This window comes from Pimephales promelas, chromosome 16 (assembly GCF_988280905.1).
Source record: "Pimephales promelas chromosome 16, fPimPro1.hap1.1, whole genome shotgun sequence".
Lineage (NCBI taxonomy): Eukaryota > Metazoa > Chordata > Actinopteri > Cypriniformes > Leuciscidae > Pimephales > Pimephales promelas.
The window spans coordinates 8,823,221-8,839,394 of record NC_142784.1 but is presented as its reverse complement, the minus strand read 5'-3'; the positions used below and the strand labels follow the sequence as shown (position 1 = coordinate 8,839,394).

Here is a 16,174-nt window from a genome sequence, read left to right as displayed (position 1 = left end):
CACCTAGTAACAAGGCTATACAAGACATCATATGATTTATCTCATCAGTGTTTCTTACCGTTTCTGATCAACTTCCATGACCTTCCCAATGACCATGCATTGCAAAATAATCCTTTAATTTGAAAGTAACCCAGTGGATAACTTGGTTTTCTGGGTCTCCATGCACAGGATAACTAAAGAAATGTCAGTGACTTCTTAACATTTCGTTACATTCCCATGAGTTTGTGTCTAATCTAAAGTCTAATGACTAATGAAACTCTGTAAATGTATGTGCAAACTTGATCAGCAAGTGGCAGCGAGCCAATTTCGAATACGCAGATTAAATTTATTAAATTGATTACATTTTATTGTCCAGATCGCAAATATACACTATGCAGTAACATTCAGGCAGCTTTTTGAAGAAAAAAGAAAAAGAAAAAGAAAGGTTGAACTGCTGCAAAACATTTAAAAACACGAGTCACAACTGTTCCCTTGCAAAAGCAATCAACACAAAGACCCATAATCACTTTTTATTTTACAATCAGAAAAAAAAAAATGCAATCTTCTTTACAGGGTGACATTTCTAAAAGTGAGTTGCTGAGCACAGAGCTAACAGTCGATCATGGTAAGAAATAAAAAAAGAACAAAAAAAGGTAACAAAACCAAAATACTGGTACAAAAGCGTTTTAACTCCTCTTCATTAAAAACAGTGAGTTCAGTCAGTTTCACTCTCAGCTTGTGCTGCGGCTCAATCAACATAAGGTTAACTCAACATCTCTGCACACCCAATCGCACAAATGAGCCATAAAGGACAATAAAGTAGCAGGGAAGTGAAGTGATGGGTGAGCGATGATCCTGGGACTCAGTTTGCGTGCTGTGCGGTAGAGAAGCACAGCTTAAGTGTGTATGGGTACGGCCCACCTGTGCAGAGAAACACACAAACACAGGATGAGTACACACTACAGACTGGCCATTGGAAAAGGGTGTGAACCAAGTGAGAACAAAATAAGTTTCCTTAAAAAAAATAAAACTGAACACAAGTTTTTACTGAGTTTGGTTGTGCAATGCATTCTGGGATTGCCATTTCTAACAAGTCACTTCCATCAAAGGTGCCCATCATATAACCAATTCAACTGATAAACGCATCTCCAAGGCTGATACGTGGCATTTAACGTCATTGGATGATAATTAATTTTTTGGCGATGGATATGGGACTTTTATTTTGACAGCACTGAGAACGCCAGTGCTTGATTGTCTTTGCTCCTATTCTTCATCTTTGTTAGTTCTCGGTTTAATGGTTTTTTTTTTTTAATATAAATTATTAGATAGAACTTTAAAACAAAGAAATTAAACTATTAAAAAGTAGAACAGCCTAAACTAGATATGGTAATTTACTTTTTTTTTTTGTTCTGACAAAATTGCTGCAGCCTATTTAAAAAAATATCTAATAATTAATTTGAATGATTTTTAAAATGATTTTGAATGAACGATACAATGCCTCGCTGACCACGTTCGCACAGCCGCAGAATTTGGTTGTCAGTCCTGTATTTGAGTCTTTTATACGGTTATGTTAGAGTTGTTTACAACCGCATGCTAGGACCGAACTCACACCCGCACATGTCCAGGACTTGTTCTCAGAAATGAGTTTTCAGCTGGAATCCGAATCAGAGGGATTGTGCTTGCTGAAGGTTTAACAGACAGAGCCGAATTGTTGTCACTTATCCTAGTTATTCTTATTCCTATAAAACGCATGGGTGTTTGAATCGATCTGTTAATTAAAAGATTGCGATCACGTTCACGTCATTTTCACTTGTTTTTTATTTGTGAAACATACTGAGAAAGGATTACAGAATCAAGAGGCTGCCTTCTAAAGTTGTTTACAGATTTAGCTATTAAGTTAAATTTATTTTCTGCATACAGTTAATGGTCAAATTAAGAAAATATCAACTTAATTTAAGCAATTGTTATGCATTTTTACTATCTTTAAATTTGTGTGGCACTACATATGTGAGCGTCCACCCTGCTCGCTAAGATACCAGCATTGGCCATCCACATTTATATATATATTTTTTTAAATCAGTCGCCCACTAATGACGAGGTCACTTACTGGGGTTCTTCATCTGGTGATGGTTCATCATAGCAAGGGCTTCCATGGCATCATTAACAGACTCCCACTCCAGAAGCCCTGATGAACTCCTCTCTGATGTGGAACCTGTTCAATAAAGAGGCATTAGAGACATAACAGAGGGCAATAGAAGTTTCCCACACAAAACTGACACAGGCTGCACTTAAAAGGTGCATTGCGCAAGATTTGCAGAACTATGCCCCCTCTGGCGACAAGCAAAATTGCAACCAGGTGTTTGGAACGAACTACAAGCTGATCTCTTTGAATCGATCATCTACTTTTGTCGAAAGTTGACTCAAGTTGTCTTCGCTGATATGGAGAATGGTGGCAAATACACAAACCAGCAAGACATAGGCGAGTGTGAACGCGCCTGACGTCACACCCAGTCTCAAATTCCGTCCCGAATCTCTTATTTATTTATTTGACTGCACAGGATTATAGAGGCAATCACAGTGATCAGAGAAGGACTCATTCAGCCCATCAGGCAATTGTTTAAGCACGTATGGGTTAGGAAAACAGGCATTTTTAACATGAAATGTTGCGCAATGCACCTTTAAATGAGGTTTCGTTGAGTTTGGCTTTCTATGCGATGATTTACAATGCAAAGACGGCACGATTTTTCCTATTACAATACCTTTGGCTGCAAAAAGTTTGACATTGGCAGGACTCTTTACACCCAGTTCTTCACAGATCTGAAAAGAGATATAGGTACTAAATTTAGACATCAAATATCATCATAAGACATGAAAGCTCGTGATATTCCCGGATGTGATGAACTGACCCTGGTGAAGGACTCTGGTGAAGCCTCAGGTGCTGCGTTGAAAAAGTGGAGGACGTTGCTGGGGTGCTGAATGCGGTTCTTCGCCGCCTGCTCTGGAGAAGTGAAGCGGTTGTTTCTGCTCCCGTGGAAGTCTTTGAAGCTGCTGGTCCCGTCCTCCAGCTCGTAGGACTGGCCGGGCATGATGGCCTGCTGCTTAGACACACTGACACAGAGAAACACAAACAAACAGATGAAACGTTTGAATTACTCAATTACGCAGCCTGCTCCTGAGAGCAAGTATGGACTTGCTACTGGCATTAGATACACACACACACGCAGCAGAAAGTATGCAGACACATGAATCCCATAGCAGGACTAGGCTAGGTTTCAAAAAGGAACTGATAGTCGCACTGCAGGACTAGATTACAGAAAACACTACACCAGAATAATTCAATGTTGAGTAAGCAATCTCTTAGACCTTATTCAGAGCAGCGCCATGACGGGTATGAAAGTGAGGCTGTGAGGGATAGACTTAGCGTAAAAAGCTGAATAAAGCGGCTAGATCACTTAAAATTTTTCACAGCTTACATTGTCGGGAGTTTGTCAACTGACATTTCTTGGAAAGATATTTTTCCAGTGTTTCATGAGCAGAACAATCCAAAAACACATTAAATAACAGTACAGCCCATTGAAGAGATGCAAGTCTATCCCTCACAGCCTCGCTTTCATTCTCATTAAAAATCAAAGATGGCGCTGCCGTGAATAAGGCGTATTGGCTGCAGGATTAGCAGAGGCCAATCAGCTTGAGCCTTACGGTAATTGTGTGATTGCATGTATCGGACCATTTTGAGTCTTATGATGGAACTGGATCCACTACTGTTCAAAACTCTGGGGTCAGTACTTTTCTTTCTTTTTTTGAATGAAATTAAAACATTTAGCAAGAGTGTATTAAAGTGCATTAATGTGTTAAGATCAAAATGTGTTATTTTAAAGTGTAATATTTGTGATGCAATAAATGGTATGATATTTTTTTCAAAAGCATTTAAAAAAAAAAAATCTTACAGACCTGAAACTTTTGAAAGGTAGGTGATGGTCTTTTTACTCCATAATCAGATGAAATAAAATAAAAGATTTTGCAATTTACTTACTGAAGACTTAGGACAAAAAAAATTTAAATCTTGACAATCAAGAACATTTTCTATACATATTACCATATTGTAAAAAAAAATTTTTTTCAGTTTAAATTCGTATTTTAACACCACAATTGTAATATGCCTTTAATGATTAAATAAAAATCTAAATTGTCAAAAATATTCAAAACGGTTCATCCGATTAGGCTTGAATGTGTGACGAATCATGTAAGATCCAACTGCCACTATTGCAAAACGAATAAATCTGCAATCGAAACGTACCATACGTTGAGCTTCTGATTGAACAGGAAGTTGTTGTTGAGATGCGAGATGGCACGATCCACCGCATAGCAGTCTCCCATCTCCACCATGGCAGCTCCAGGCTTGCTCTTCATGAACTTCACCTACACTCAGAAGAGAAAAATGGGCTTTCAAATAAAGCCGTTTGCATTTCGGCAGTGTCTGACTCACGTATTGCTGCTGTGCGTACCCGTTCCACATTGCCGTACAGGCAGAAGATGTTGAAGACCCTGTCCGCGTTAATTTTAACGGGGTCCAGGCCGTAGACCATGATCACTGGGGAGTCTGCGTGTGCACCATATTCTCCTGGAGGCGGAGGCGGGGGGCCGTACTGTCCACCGTAACGCTGACTGGTCCCACCGCGCCTTGGCCCACCAGCCATGGGCGGCCCCATCCGTCGCCCTTCGTAGGGCGCACCATAGCTCTCTTCTTGGTATCCGTGATAACCACCTCCTGAGGACCCACAAACGACAAAAAGACATGTGGCGTAGGGATTGTGGGCAGGTTCGGAGTAAACAAACATTATCCACACCCTTCGCTTAAATTAAAAGTTAACGTCAACACAGCATCGTCTTGCTGCCACTGTGATAAACGCTCCCCAATTTGTTGTCGTTTTAACATCCAGTCCCCCGTTTGCGAGCAAATGGGTTAAATGTGTAAACGCGTGTACCCCTCAAGGCTTACCATACTCTGGAGGGTGGTCTCCTAGCAGAGCCGGCTGCCTCTGGCGCTTGTTGGGATTGGCGTTCATATCTGAGAGGCGAGAGAAGAAAGAAGGCCAAGAAAGGAAAGAGGGAGGAGAGAGAGTGAAAGGTGAGTTCGCTGAGAGGCGACAGGACAGGACACCGACTCTAATGGTAATTTGACTGGCGCGTGCTTTAAGATCAGCAGAGAAGGGGACACAGCACAACAAACAAAGGTGTTGGGTGGAAATAAGGGTGAAATCTATAAAAAAGATTTCTTGTTTTCTTATATTTCTTAAAATAGACTTCATTTTCTTTACGAATATTCGTTCTGATGATTTTATCATTCAATTTTGTATGGTATATCATGCATCTTATTGTGTCCAAACATTTTTTATTGAGTTTTTTTTAATCCTTATCAAAGGTGATTCTTTTTACTACAACAAGTTTTTTTTTTTACTACATTAACCCTAAAACCGTATTCTGGACAAATGTGGGCAAAATAGTTTTGATATATTTTTAAAAAATAGTTTCCTTGATCTGAGCAGTACAAGACTTGGCTACTTTTCCTAAGTTTGCCTCCTGAACACACACAATTTTTTTTGACTCAATTCTACAATGTTAAGTGGGTGAAAAAAAAAACTCCTTAATCTTGTATTTGGGTCAAAACTGGGCACCCATAGAAATGAATGGGAAAAACTAATTTAGAGCATTCTAAAATAAGCCAAAATAAGACACCAGGTGACAGCAAAGTCACTTCATCTTTAGGTTTTAGCTCTAAGAACTTATTGGAATGGTATTTTAATGTAGTTAAAAAATAAAACATAAAAATAAGCATAATTTACATAGAAAATATGGTACTTTTTTAAGCAAATAAATAAAAAAAAAATACCCCCAAAATAAAAAAAACACCATAAATGGATAGACAAAACTTTATCGAAGACAGTCATATAACATTTATAATAAATAAAAAATTAGGATCACACCTGAGTCCTCTGTGCCCACATTTGTCCACAATTACAGGATTAAGGGCTATAAAGTGAATACGGTTTGAGGGCTACATTAAAAAAAACATTGTAATGTAACTTCTTTAAAATCAACAAAAATACTATGTTTGTAGTAATAAAACTAGGTTGTTGGGTTTATTTATTTATTTTTTTTACATTTCGGCATGAGTTTTTTTGCATCACGGCAATGAGAATATCCACAATGGGAAAATTATTGAAAAGTATATTTTCATTTTCTCTCTAAAATTTTACAACAGGTTTCATGAGATTCACCCATTAAACATGACCTATTTATTACAACTCACAAACAGTCAGCGGTCTTTCTATTGCAGTGTACCAGCCCAATCAAGCTCATAATAAAGCAACAGAGCGAAAAACTCGCAGTGACCATGTGGTGTGGTGTGTCATATGTTTGGGAGTGTGTGTGTGTGGGGGGAGGGAGGAAGGACAGACTGTCTAATGCAGACACACACCTTGATTGCCCCCATTGCCATCAGCATCTGCACCTGTTCAGGTACACACAGTGCAAACATCAATCTCACTGACATTTATGAACAATCACATTACAGGGTTCTTACTCTATTCAGGAACTTAAATGTGTAGGGCACCATGCCTTTATTTGCTTTGCTTATTACAAAAGCTGCAACACATTGAAAATGATAAATATATAGCGGTAATCAAGTTCTCTCTTCCCTCAACCAGTGATTTAAAGCCCAAAGTATACTTCAGTTTTGATGCTTGGCGTATGAACACAGAGCGTTTCAAAGGATACTCTATTTGGCACTGTACTCGAACACAGATGGCCAACGTATGCACTTGAAAGTGTCATCTTCGTCTAATGTCTGCACGGTTTCTCTCTAGAGGTTACAACAGATACAAATGTCATCGCACTCATTTAAACTAGAGTTCTGGGTATCTCTTAACCTCCTCGCATAAGCACATCTCATTTCTAATGCTGTGCCCTCGGCTGCGTGCGTCTTATGTCTCAACCCAGAAAAGTAACCTTCACAAAATTGAGTTGCTCCTTTGAGGGAAATATTACTGCAATTTCTCATATTTTGGAGTGTAATGGCTACTTTTCTAAAATGAGGCTCTCAATGACGTACGCAGCCAACAAACGCAACCTCCGCAGGGTGCAGCCTTCGAAATATGAGACAAAGTAGTTGTTGCCACTTCATGTTGATTTTTATACGTCTGTGAAACAGTGTTGACCAACCTATTCATGAAAAAAAAACCATTGCGGACGCATAAAAACAGAAGTATACTTTGGGGGAACTTAACTTTAAGTTAAAGTGGGGATGCACCAATAAAACAGATCAGATTCCCAAAATACTGAATATCGACCGACACCAATCCCAGTCGAATGCTCACTGAAGAATATCTATACCGAGTGTGTGTGGAACTGATGATTGATTTTGATCTTTTAGGCTTTTAACACAATCCACTAATTACCAGGGATGTCACTTGACCAATTTTACCAGTCTTTAGCCACTCTAAAATATGAATTAGCCCAAAAATAGATCAAAATATCAGTCAATATACTCTCAGTGGTTTTGCTTTAGTCAACCATTCCAATTGATCTCAAACTTCTTACTCTGCGTACCATGAACTTTAATGTAACGATATAAATATTCGTCTGTTCCCCACATTAAGCTTTCGAAAGGCTTCAGAAGACTTGCAATATAGCGCACAAAACGTATGTTGCTTTATAATGTTATTAGCCTTTTGTGGAGCTTAACAGTAACAACCGCAAGTTCCTGTCTGACCGAGAACCAACCCGACAAAAAACAAAACAAAAAACGCAATTTCAAAACTGATACCAATACCGATTATCGGATTGGTGCATCCCTAGTTTAAAGAGCCTGTACAGGGGTGCGTATCCCAAAAGCATGGTTAGCAAAATATGGTTGAATTTCAATTTCGAAGCTGATACCAATACCGATTATTAAGTCAAGTATAGCACTTTTCACAATATAGATTACAGCAAATCAGCTTCACAGTATCAATCAAATCATAATAACAATATTCATTTCTTAGTGGAAAAATATACACGTTTGATAGAGCTGATCAAGGGTATTACTAATTAATTTGAATAGCCCCAACTGAGCAAGCCAAATGCAACAGTGGCAAGGAACCGAAAAACTCCTTCTATACCCCTTTTCCACCAAAAAAATAACTGGTTCGGAACTGGTGCTGGTTCAAAGTTGGTTCAACTTGCGAACCGCTTCAGAACCTATTTGTTTTTCCACTGACTACAGCGCCAGGGAACGACGTTGTTACGTCACTGTGTATGTCGCCACACGTCTTAGCTAGAAACGCTTGCAAGTACAACATTACTTTGGGAATATCTCTAACTCGTGTACCAAGAAGGCTTTAAAAACAATTGAAATATGCAAGTCTTTTAATCTTTTCGTTTGATATGTAATCTTTCCTGATAAGTTATGTACCCCTGTCTTGTGTCTTTTTTTCTTTCCATTTATTTGTTCTATATCGTGACTGTTATTAATGTCTTCAATAAAAAAAATTACAAAAATAGAAACGCTTGCGCTAACTTCAAGCATAACAATTACAAAGGCGGACTCCATTGTGTTTCTGCAAATGTTTCTCTTGGATTTGCGATCCTTTATTATGGTCAGAAAAGATGTTTATAGCACATAAGTGTTGTCACGGTACCAAAATTTCAGTATTCGGTACCAATACCAGTAAAAATTCACGGTTCTCGGTACCAATTTCGGTACCAAAGCTTAGTTTAAATTTACATATATTTAAGTGTTTATCACGGTTACAAGTATGGAAACTGTACATTTGTATTATAAACGCTTTAGAAAAAAATTAGATAAAATGACCTAAAATAAACAATAGTATACACTAACACATTTTTAAAGTTGTTTGTAAAGTTCTAATCCGTTAACATTTATTTAATGCACAATGAATGAAGTGAACAAACATGAACAATCAAGTGTTTCTATTAAATAACATTTACAAACATTAATTAATGTTGTAAAAATATATTGTTCACTCAATGTGTTGATGTGAAGTAGCTAATGTTGATAAATGGTATCTTATGGTAGCATTACCAAACTATAGGCTACAGGAGAAAAAACATGTTTTATTTGATTTGACTGTACTTTTATTTAATCTAAAACTGCATTCATATTTAATTTTGAAAAGGCTTTTTAAAACTGCTGAGTTAAAGGCAAGAATACGCCTAGAACTGGCACTGACATTAAATGACATAAATAGGGATGCATCGATACTAATACCAGTACTCTGGTGTCGGGTGGATACTACTGTGCTCATGTACTCGTAAAACTACCCCGAAAGCACTTTAGAGGCCGTTCACATATCGCGCGTGTTTTTTATTATATTTTTGCGCGTGCTTATTCTTTCCAAAGCGCTTGCTCTCCTATGCAACGAGTTTTTATTATGAGCGCGCTTGCCTCGCGCCTATATTTGAAATTGCAAATTTGCATGTAATCGGCCTCTTATGGCAACGTGACATTAGCCAAATCCAAAATATTTCCATATGTGGCTCTTTCCTCCTTTCGTGTCAACAAGTGGATTCAGAGAGAGAGAGAGCCATATCAGCGTTATGAAGAGGACTGTGCACCTTTCAGACAGCGCGTCTAGAACTGGATTAACCTGGTATTCGGTACCTAGAAAAGATGGTACCGTAACATTTTTTTTTTTTTAGTACCGACTTGGTACCGAAGTACCGAGTTTTTTGACAACACTATAGCACATCTAAACCCACCCCAACCCCCAACGTAAGCATGACGTGGTAAAAGAACGGTTCTAGTCCAGCAAAGAGTTGGTGCCGCTTTGGAACCAGTTCTCCTGGCCGAGAACTGGTTCTCTGGCTGTCGAAACACAAAGAACTGGTTCGCGCGCAGGCACCGGCTCCGAACCGCCGCTCAAAATGCTTTGGTGGAAAAGGGGCTCAAGTGACCTAAAGGCGTCCTAAAACTCCATCAGGTGACCCAATGGAGGAAAAAAAAAAAACCTCGGGAGAACCCAGGCTCAGTCGGGGGTCAGTTCTCCTTTTGCGTTTATGAACTATTGGCCGGATTTACAGTAACTGTAAGGTAAAAATGTACATGAATGTCTCTTAACAGACTTTAAACGCAAACCTGTGATAAACGCTGATGGCGTTCACATGCGCATTAAGAACTTATTCTATAGTTATGTGCGCAGGTTTGTAATTCCCTACATTATCGGATTGGTGCATCCCTAGTTTAAAGAGCCTGTACAGGGGTGCGTATGCCAAAAGCATGGTTAGCCAAACATGGTTGCATAATCCACTGAACTATTGGTAGCAACATGCGACCATAATTGGCTTTGGGAAACACACCCCAGAGCGGCCGCCTTGCATTTGGTCTAAACACATAGAATGTGTTTCTCCGGCTGTGAAATGGGGGATCCTCAAGAGGATCACAAGTATGATAATGTTGCTCACTGAAGCACAACCCAACCCAGAAATGCACCCTTGCTGAACTACATTTGGAGGCCAATGAGGGAAGACCAAAAACAAAAGAAACTAAACTGAAAAGGAAAGGGTCAAGTTAGTCAAACATTTGGTCACACATCCCCATGAAACATTAGACTATGAGCGTATCACTCCAAGACAACAGAAGCTTGGGGTTACTTACAGTACAAACGTAAGGATCGGGGGTTGAAGGATGGGGCAAGTAGAACATGCCGTAAATTAGCCACCGTTGAGCGTCTTCCTCCATTGCGCACATAAGAACTTTCCATTTCTTCCCCCCACCAGTCCATGCCACTGATTTCCCAAGCACTCTTCTTTGTTTCAGACGGGTTTCAAAGCTCCGCTGATGACAGCATTTGCTCCATATTCACATTTCAATGCCTGTCTTCTTACGGAGGTCCAAAAGCTGGAGCGATTTACGCTCAATTCAGACTGACTGGTACTTCCACTAGAGACACAAAGCCAACCTGCATCATACGGAGGGTGTTACACAGTAGTCAAACGACTGAAAAAAGGGAAAAAAAACGTCACATATTGACAGAAAGAGAGAGGAGGAATCGTGAAAGGGAAGGTCTAGAGGAGGAAGAGAGTGTATTTGAAACACCAGCCTCCAGGGCAGAATTTCAGAGCTTAACTGAGTAAAAACACTTGACGTGTCTGCGTGTCAGTGCGTCTGCTTGTAGGAATGTTGTCTGCAGTGTCTTCGGTGTCTCGAGTGGTTTAGTGTCATCAGCTGTTGACGAGGCATGTCGATTTGTAGGTGTGGGGTTTGTGTTGTAACGATCGGCACGGTGAGAGAAAGACGACGAGGCCCAGAGAAAGACAGACAGGTTCGGAGAAGGCTGTTTGTCTGTGGACATCAACAGTCTGACGTGAATGAAGAGAAGAGGTCTGTTTGATTTGTGTCGTGGTGTCACTTGAGGATGCGTGTCAAAAACATCCCTTGTTAGCAGTGAGGTTAAGGTGGTGTGTCACAGTGGAGTGTGTCTTGTTCTTGACCCCGTAAGAAAGTTGAATGGGTGTGGGAGCCATAACTACTTACACCAACAACCCCAAATCCATCAATGTGTACTGCCGTACAATGGGAAGAATGTCTTCGTTGGCAGTGTCATTTCTGTAGGAGGTGATGAGTGCTAAATGGTGCGTGATTTGTCAGGATGTCTTGCAGTTTCACGAGAGTAAAATGAGTGTTTGTCCTTCTGGAGAAATGTTCTCGCAGGTTGTGGTTTGTTGACTGGTAACAGTGTTGGAAGTCTGTGGCACTTGTGTCTTCAGTGAAATCTAGGAAATGTCCCCCGTGTCCAGATGTACTGAGTGTTCTGTTGGCGCACTTGATATTCTGGAAGGTTCTGTGCTTTCGTGTTGGTCTATAAATGTACCGCATGAATGTGAGGAGCAAATGGCCGGCGTGAGCACCAAAGAACATTGCTTTCAAAGCCGTTTGGTTGGTTGAACTGCAATTTGTGACAGGGATTTCTCTGGGTGACGAACACCATCAGCCAAAATCATGTAATGGTTTTAGTCCTAACAGTCAACATGAAATCAAATGTGTGCCCATTTACTTTTAACACGTTACTATTTTAGTTATTCTGAAGAACAATACAACGACTTTCCATTTTGAGCAATGTCACCAATCCTTTTTCAATTATTCCAACAAAATCACATTCCCCGCCATGCATTTCTTGAATTTCATTTCACCTAGAAAAGTAAAATGGGTTTCAATCATAGTTTCATGTTGACCATAAAATGTGTACAAGTAAACCATCCACCTAATCATGGTGCTTACCCAAAAAGCCACTTGCCCCTCACATTACTGACATGTGACGGGCTTTGCTGGAAAAGGAAGCTTGTGAGATATCAGAAGGACAACATTCGGAGGAAGCCTTAGCAAGATCACACAGATACGGCCTTTTACTTTGCCCTCAGAGAGTCAGGAAAACATACACAGCATGCGGTGTAGATGTTGGCCTATATAGACGTATGCCTAACTCTCAGCACAGGGGGATGAACAGCGGATTCGTTGCTGCGCTTGTAAGAGGCCCCAATCCCACCCACTAATTTCCCCCACAGTGGCAGTAAGAGCGCTGAGAAATGTCAGAGCAGATGTAGGGTAAACGGTACCTTGGCTGCTCAGGTTCGGATTGGTGTAGTCCCATGTGTCCTGGTCGTTCTTGAACACATTAAGGCGTGTTGGCTAAGAGAGAAAAAAATATAATTAATATAGTAAAATTTGCTTTCTACCATAACCTATGGCCATCCTTGAGTAGAGATAGTGGATATTGGGTATATTCAGTTCTTTAAGTGTGTAGCTTTTCATTTCTTAAACCACCATGTAGAAAGAAACATCAAGGACATTTTTCAGGATCTTGACCAAAAATGAATGTACCTCTTGATGGAAATAAATGTGATGCATCAATGTTTGGACAAGATGTTGTGTATTTGTCAATGCAAGAGTCCAGCACTCTGTAAAAGTCTCCTACAGAACATCCCAAAGACTTTCAATCAATTTAAACTCTGAGGTGCCAATTCATATGTGAAAATGATTCTACATGCTCCTCAAAACCATTATTTCACAATCTGAGCCCCATGAATCTCGGCATATTCATCCTGGAATATGACCATGTTTCTTCCGACATGGCTGTTTAAGAGATGAAAACCTACACACTCCATCAATTAGAGTTAGAATGCCAAACTGTAATAACGATCCAATCATAGACTATTAAGCATTTGCTGATTTAATTCCAAACAGTGACTTTATTTTGGCTGGGCAGTGATATATATTGGTGGAATAAAGTAAAAATTGAGCCATGAAAACTATTTTTTTGCTGTAGTATTTTAAACTTGAGTTTAACTGTATAACCTCTTGCTTTTAAGATTTTGAAGACTGGCTAAAAATGATGGTTCCTCTGATACCACATTTTTAAATCATTCAATCACCGTCAAAATGGTCTGAAAAATTACGATAGAATTGTTTATGTTAAAACATCATCACACAGTGAATTTAGATGAACCTCACCTTGGCATACTCGATCTTTAGTGTGCAACAGCCGGAGTATATATCAGCCCCATTGAGCGAGGCCTTGGCCCTTTGGGCGCTCTGAACGGAATCAAACGTGTGAGGAATTAAGGAAATACAGAGGAAATCTTGTGTGCCAGGACTACAGATGTCATTATTTAAAGCAATCTTGGAAGGCAACAAACTATAGTTTCAGTTAATTGGCTTGAATAGAAACTGTTTGTAAGACATTCTTAATACACACATCGTATAAGAATAGGCATGGGAAAAGGGCTCAAATGACAAGATGAAAACTGCACAATGATTCATAAACACAACCAGCTTTGATATTCATTCTGAAACAGTAAAGGATATTCCACCATAGCCTGGACACCATTCTTCCTGAAGATGACGATTCTTTGAACAGGACCACAGTTGTTGCAAATAGTGTACAGAACATCCTAAAAAAGGACAAGAATATTAGTGTGAATTGTGAAAATACACATTTCTATATTAAAAACATTAATAATTCTGCCTCGTGGCTGTGGGCATTACCGTGGTAATGGGATAAATGGGGTTCATGATCGTGAAAAGCAAAACATTATTAACACTGCGGGAGTCATCAGGGTCACCCGGCCTGGATATCTTCTGACTGGTAGAGTAGTTCACGAACGCAGGATGTCCGGCGATGTAGATCTGGTTGTCGTTGGCGTAAGTAACAGCATTGCAAGACCCATTCATATCCTCATATTCAACCAGGGCTTGACGCTTCTTGGGCATGAGTACTACATAACTGCAGAGAGATGGAGATGGGCGATCCTCAATGCGTTTCACAACTGGTAAAATTAAGGTATGGGACAACCTACGTATATGTAGCCAGAAAATTACCTGATGGTCCCAAACTCTTGCAGGGCTTCAACAATGTCCGCCTCCAAAACGCCGTCCACTAAACCTCGAACATGCACCACAAGAGACGGCAGGGTCTTATGTGGGTCATCATATCCTTCCTGTAAAACATCAATTCCAGTGAACAGGTATAATTAATAACAACTTATGCACAGACATAACTTATAACAAGACTAAATTATATTATTCATATTTTGCATTATGGTCCTAAGCGTGTACAAATTAAGCACATTCTCTAACTTAATATCTATTAACCCGTCGAGTCTGTTGTGAGTGAAGATGCACAATATTTCCCCACTGATTGTGATTAATAGCGTCTGCATCATCGTGCATCTATGATTGAGGCTTAGCAACACCCATCAGAATTCATTCATTCAGAAACAAAAACCGAATATATGCGTGTATGTGTGGCGTGAAAAAAAATACATATTTCACACGAATATTGCAAACATTTCCTTACTAATCATTTCATTTAGACACATTTGTGTTTTTGTAATGCGTTCGGTGCAAACATCCAGCATGTTGTAACGTTAGCTCAATTGTGTTTGTTAGCTGGTTCGCTAACTCGCGCTACTTCAGCCAGCTAGCTAACTAAAGCTATATCATATCAAATCCTCTTGTAAAAAATCTGAGAGTATGTAAGCAAAGATTTGTCTTACGGTCGCCATTCCTCCCTCGCTTTCCGTTTTTTGGCGTTTAGTTGCTCTGCCACCTTCACTGTAGTAGCGGGCCGTCTGCGTCGCCATGTTGTCCCGTTACGATTCACGCGCAACAATATGAAATGGACGAAAACTACAGAAAATGGGACAGGCGGGGGTGACGCCCTCCAGACAAGAACCGTAAATATTACTGGTCAACGGAACTGTCAATCACCACTGTAATCCAATGAAAACAGTGTACCACAAAGCAAAGGTCCATGATTGGGCTCTATCGTATTCACTCGTTCAGATTCGTTGATACGGAAGCCCTCAAATAAAAGGCAGATTTATTATATTATGTCGTTCACGAATTAGTTTTCATGTAATCTGACTCTGAAATAAATTAACTAATAAAAAAGTTGATTTCTTGTCATCTTGAACGTTTTCCCCCCAAAAAACGAGATCCAGTTTCATTTCAATGCGCACACATAATAAAAACCAAATAAGTTTATGTCCTTTAATTTGGCATATGCTATATTTTATATTTTCAACTACAATAAATAAATAACCTAATCAAAATGAATTCATTTTGTTTAATTATTGACATAAAAGTGGCTAATAATAATTGAAAAAAAAATCAGTGTCTTAAACCTATTGATAAATTAAAGACTATGACCATTATCAGTCTTCAGATTTATTGGACTCCAATGATAACTAAATTCTTCTCTATAAATAGGCCAACTTCAAACTTTCTTTCTTTAAAGTCAAATTACATGCTTTAATTTGGACAGTCCATACCATATAGGCCGATTTATTTATGTTTATATATATATATATATATATATATATATATATATATATATATATATATATATAAATGTCTTTAACTTTACTTTGTAAGTGAACAAATGCTGAATATATTCCCTATATTTTATTTTTATTTTTTTATCATTATTGCCCGGCTAACATTGAAAGTTCTCAGAACTATATGCTATATACTTTACCTTGTTCATTAAATGTTTTTTTTTTATTCTGAAACATTTTAGTAGGATGTTCATCTAATATTTTTAGGCTACTTTTTGGGGGGTGAATTTTCAAAGAAAAGTAACAATCCCATAATGCTTAAAATGTAATGTTCCCTTAATGTTAACTAAGAAAAAATAAC

The 16,174-nt window shown here is 39.0% G+C and overlaps 1 protein-coding gene across 1 annotated transcript; it reads right to left on the bottom strand.

Annotated features, from left to right (window-relative positions):
- Positions 1 to 493: 493 nt before the first annotated feature.
- Positions 494 to 15,186, bottom strand: hnrnpl2 (heterogeneous nuclear ribonucleoprotein L2). The gene is made up of 14 exons (XM_039654185.2): positions 15,031 to 15,186; positions 14,354 to 14,472; positions 14,021 to 14,258; positions 13,841 to 13,926; positions 13,487 to 13,583; positions 12,592 to 12,664; positions 6,458 to 6,490; positions 4,979 to 5,047; positions 4,485 to 4,747; positions 4,277 to 4,398; positions 2,886 to 3,087; positions 2,739 to 2,796; positions 2,087 to 2,191; positions 494 to 900 (listed from the first exon to the last, which is right to left on the bottom strand). Exons 1-14 carry the CDS (start codon positions 15,115 to 15,117, stop codon positions 842 to 844), a joined length of 1,611 nt encoding a protein of 536 aa, XP_039510119.1. The 5' UTR covers positions 15,118 to 15,186; the 3' UTR covers positions 494 to 841.
- Positions 15,187 to 16,174: the final 988 nt, after the last annotated feature.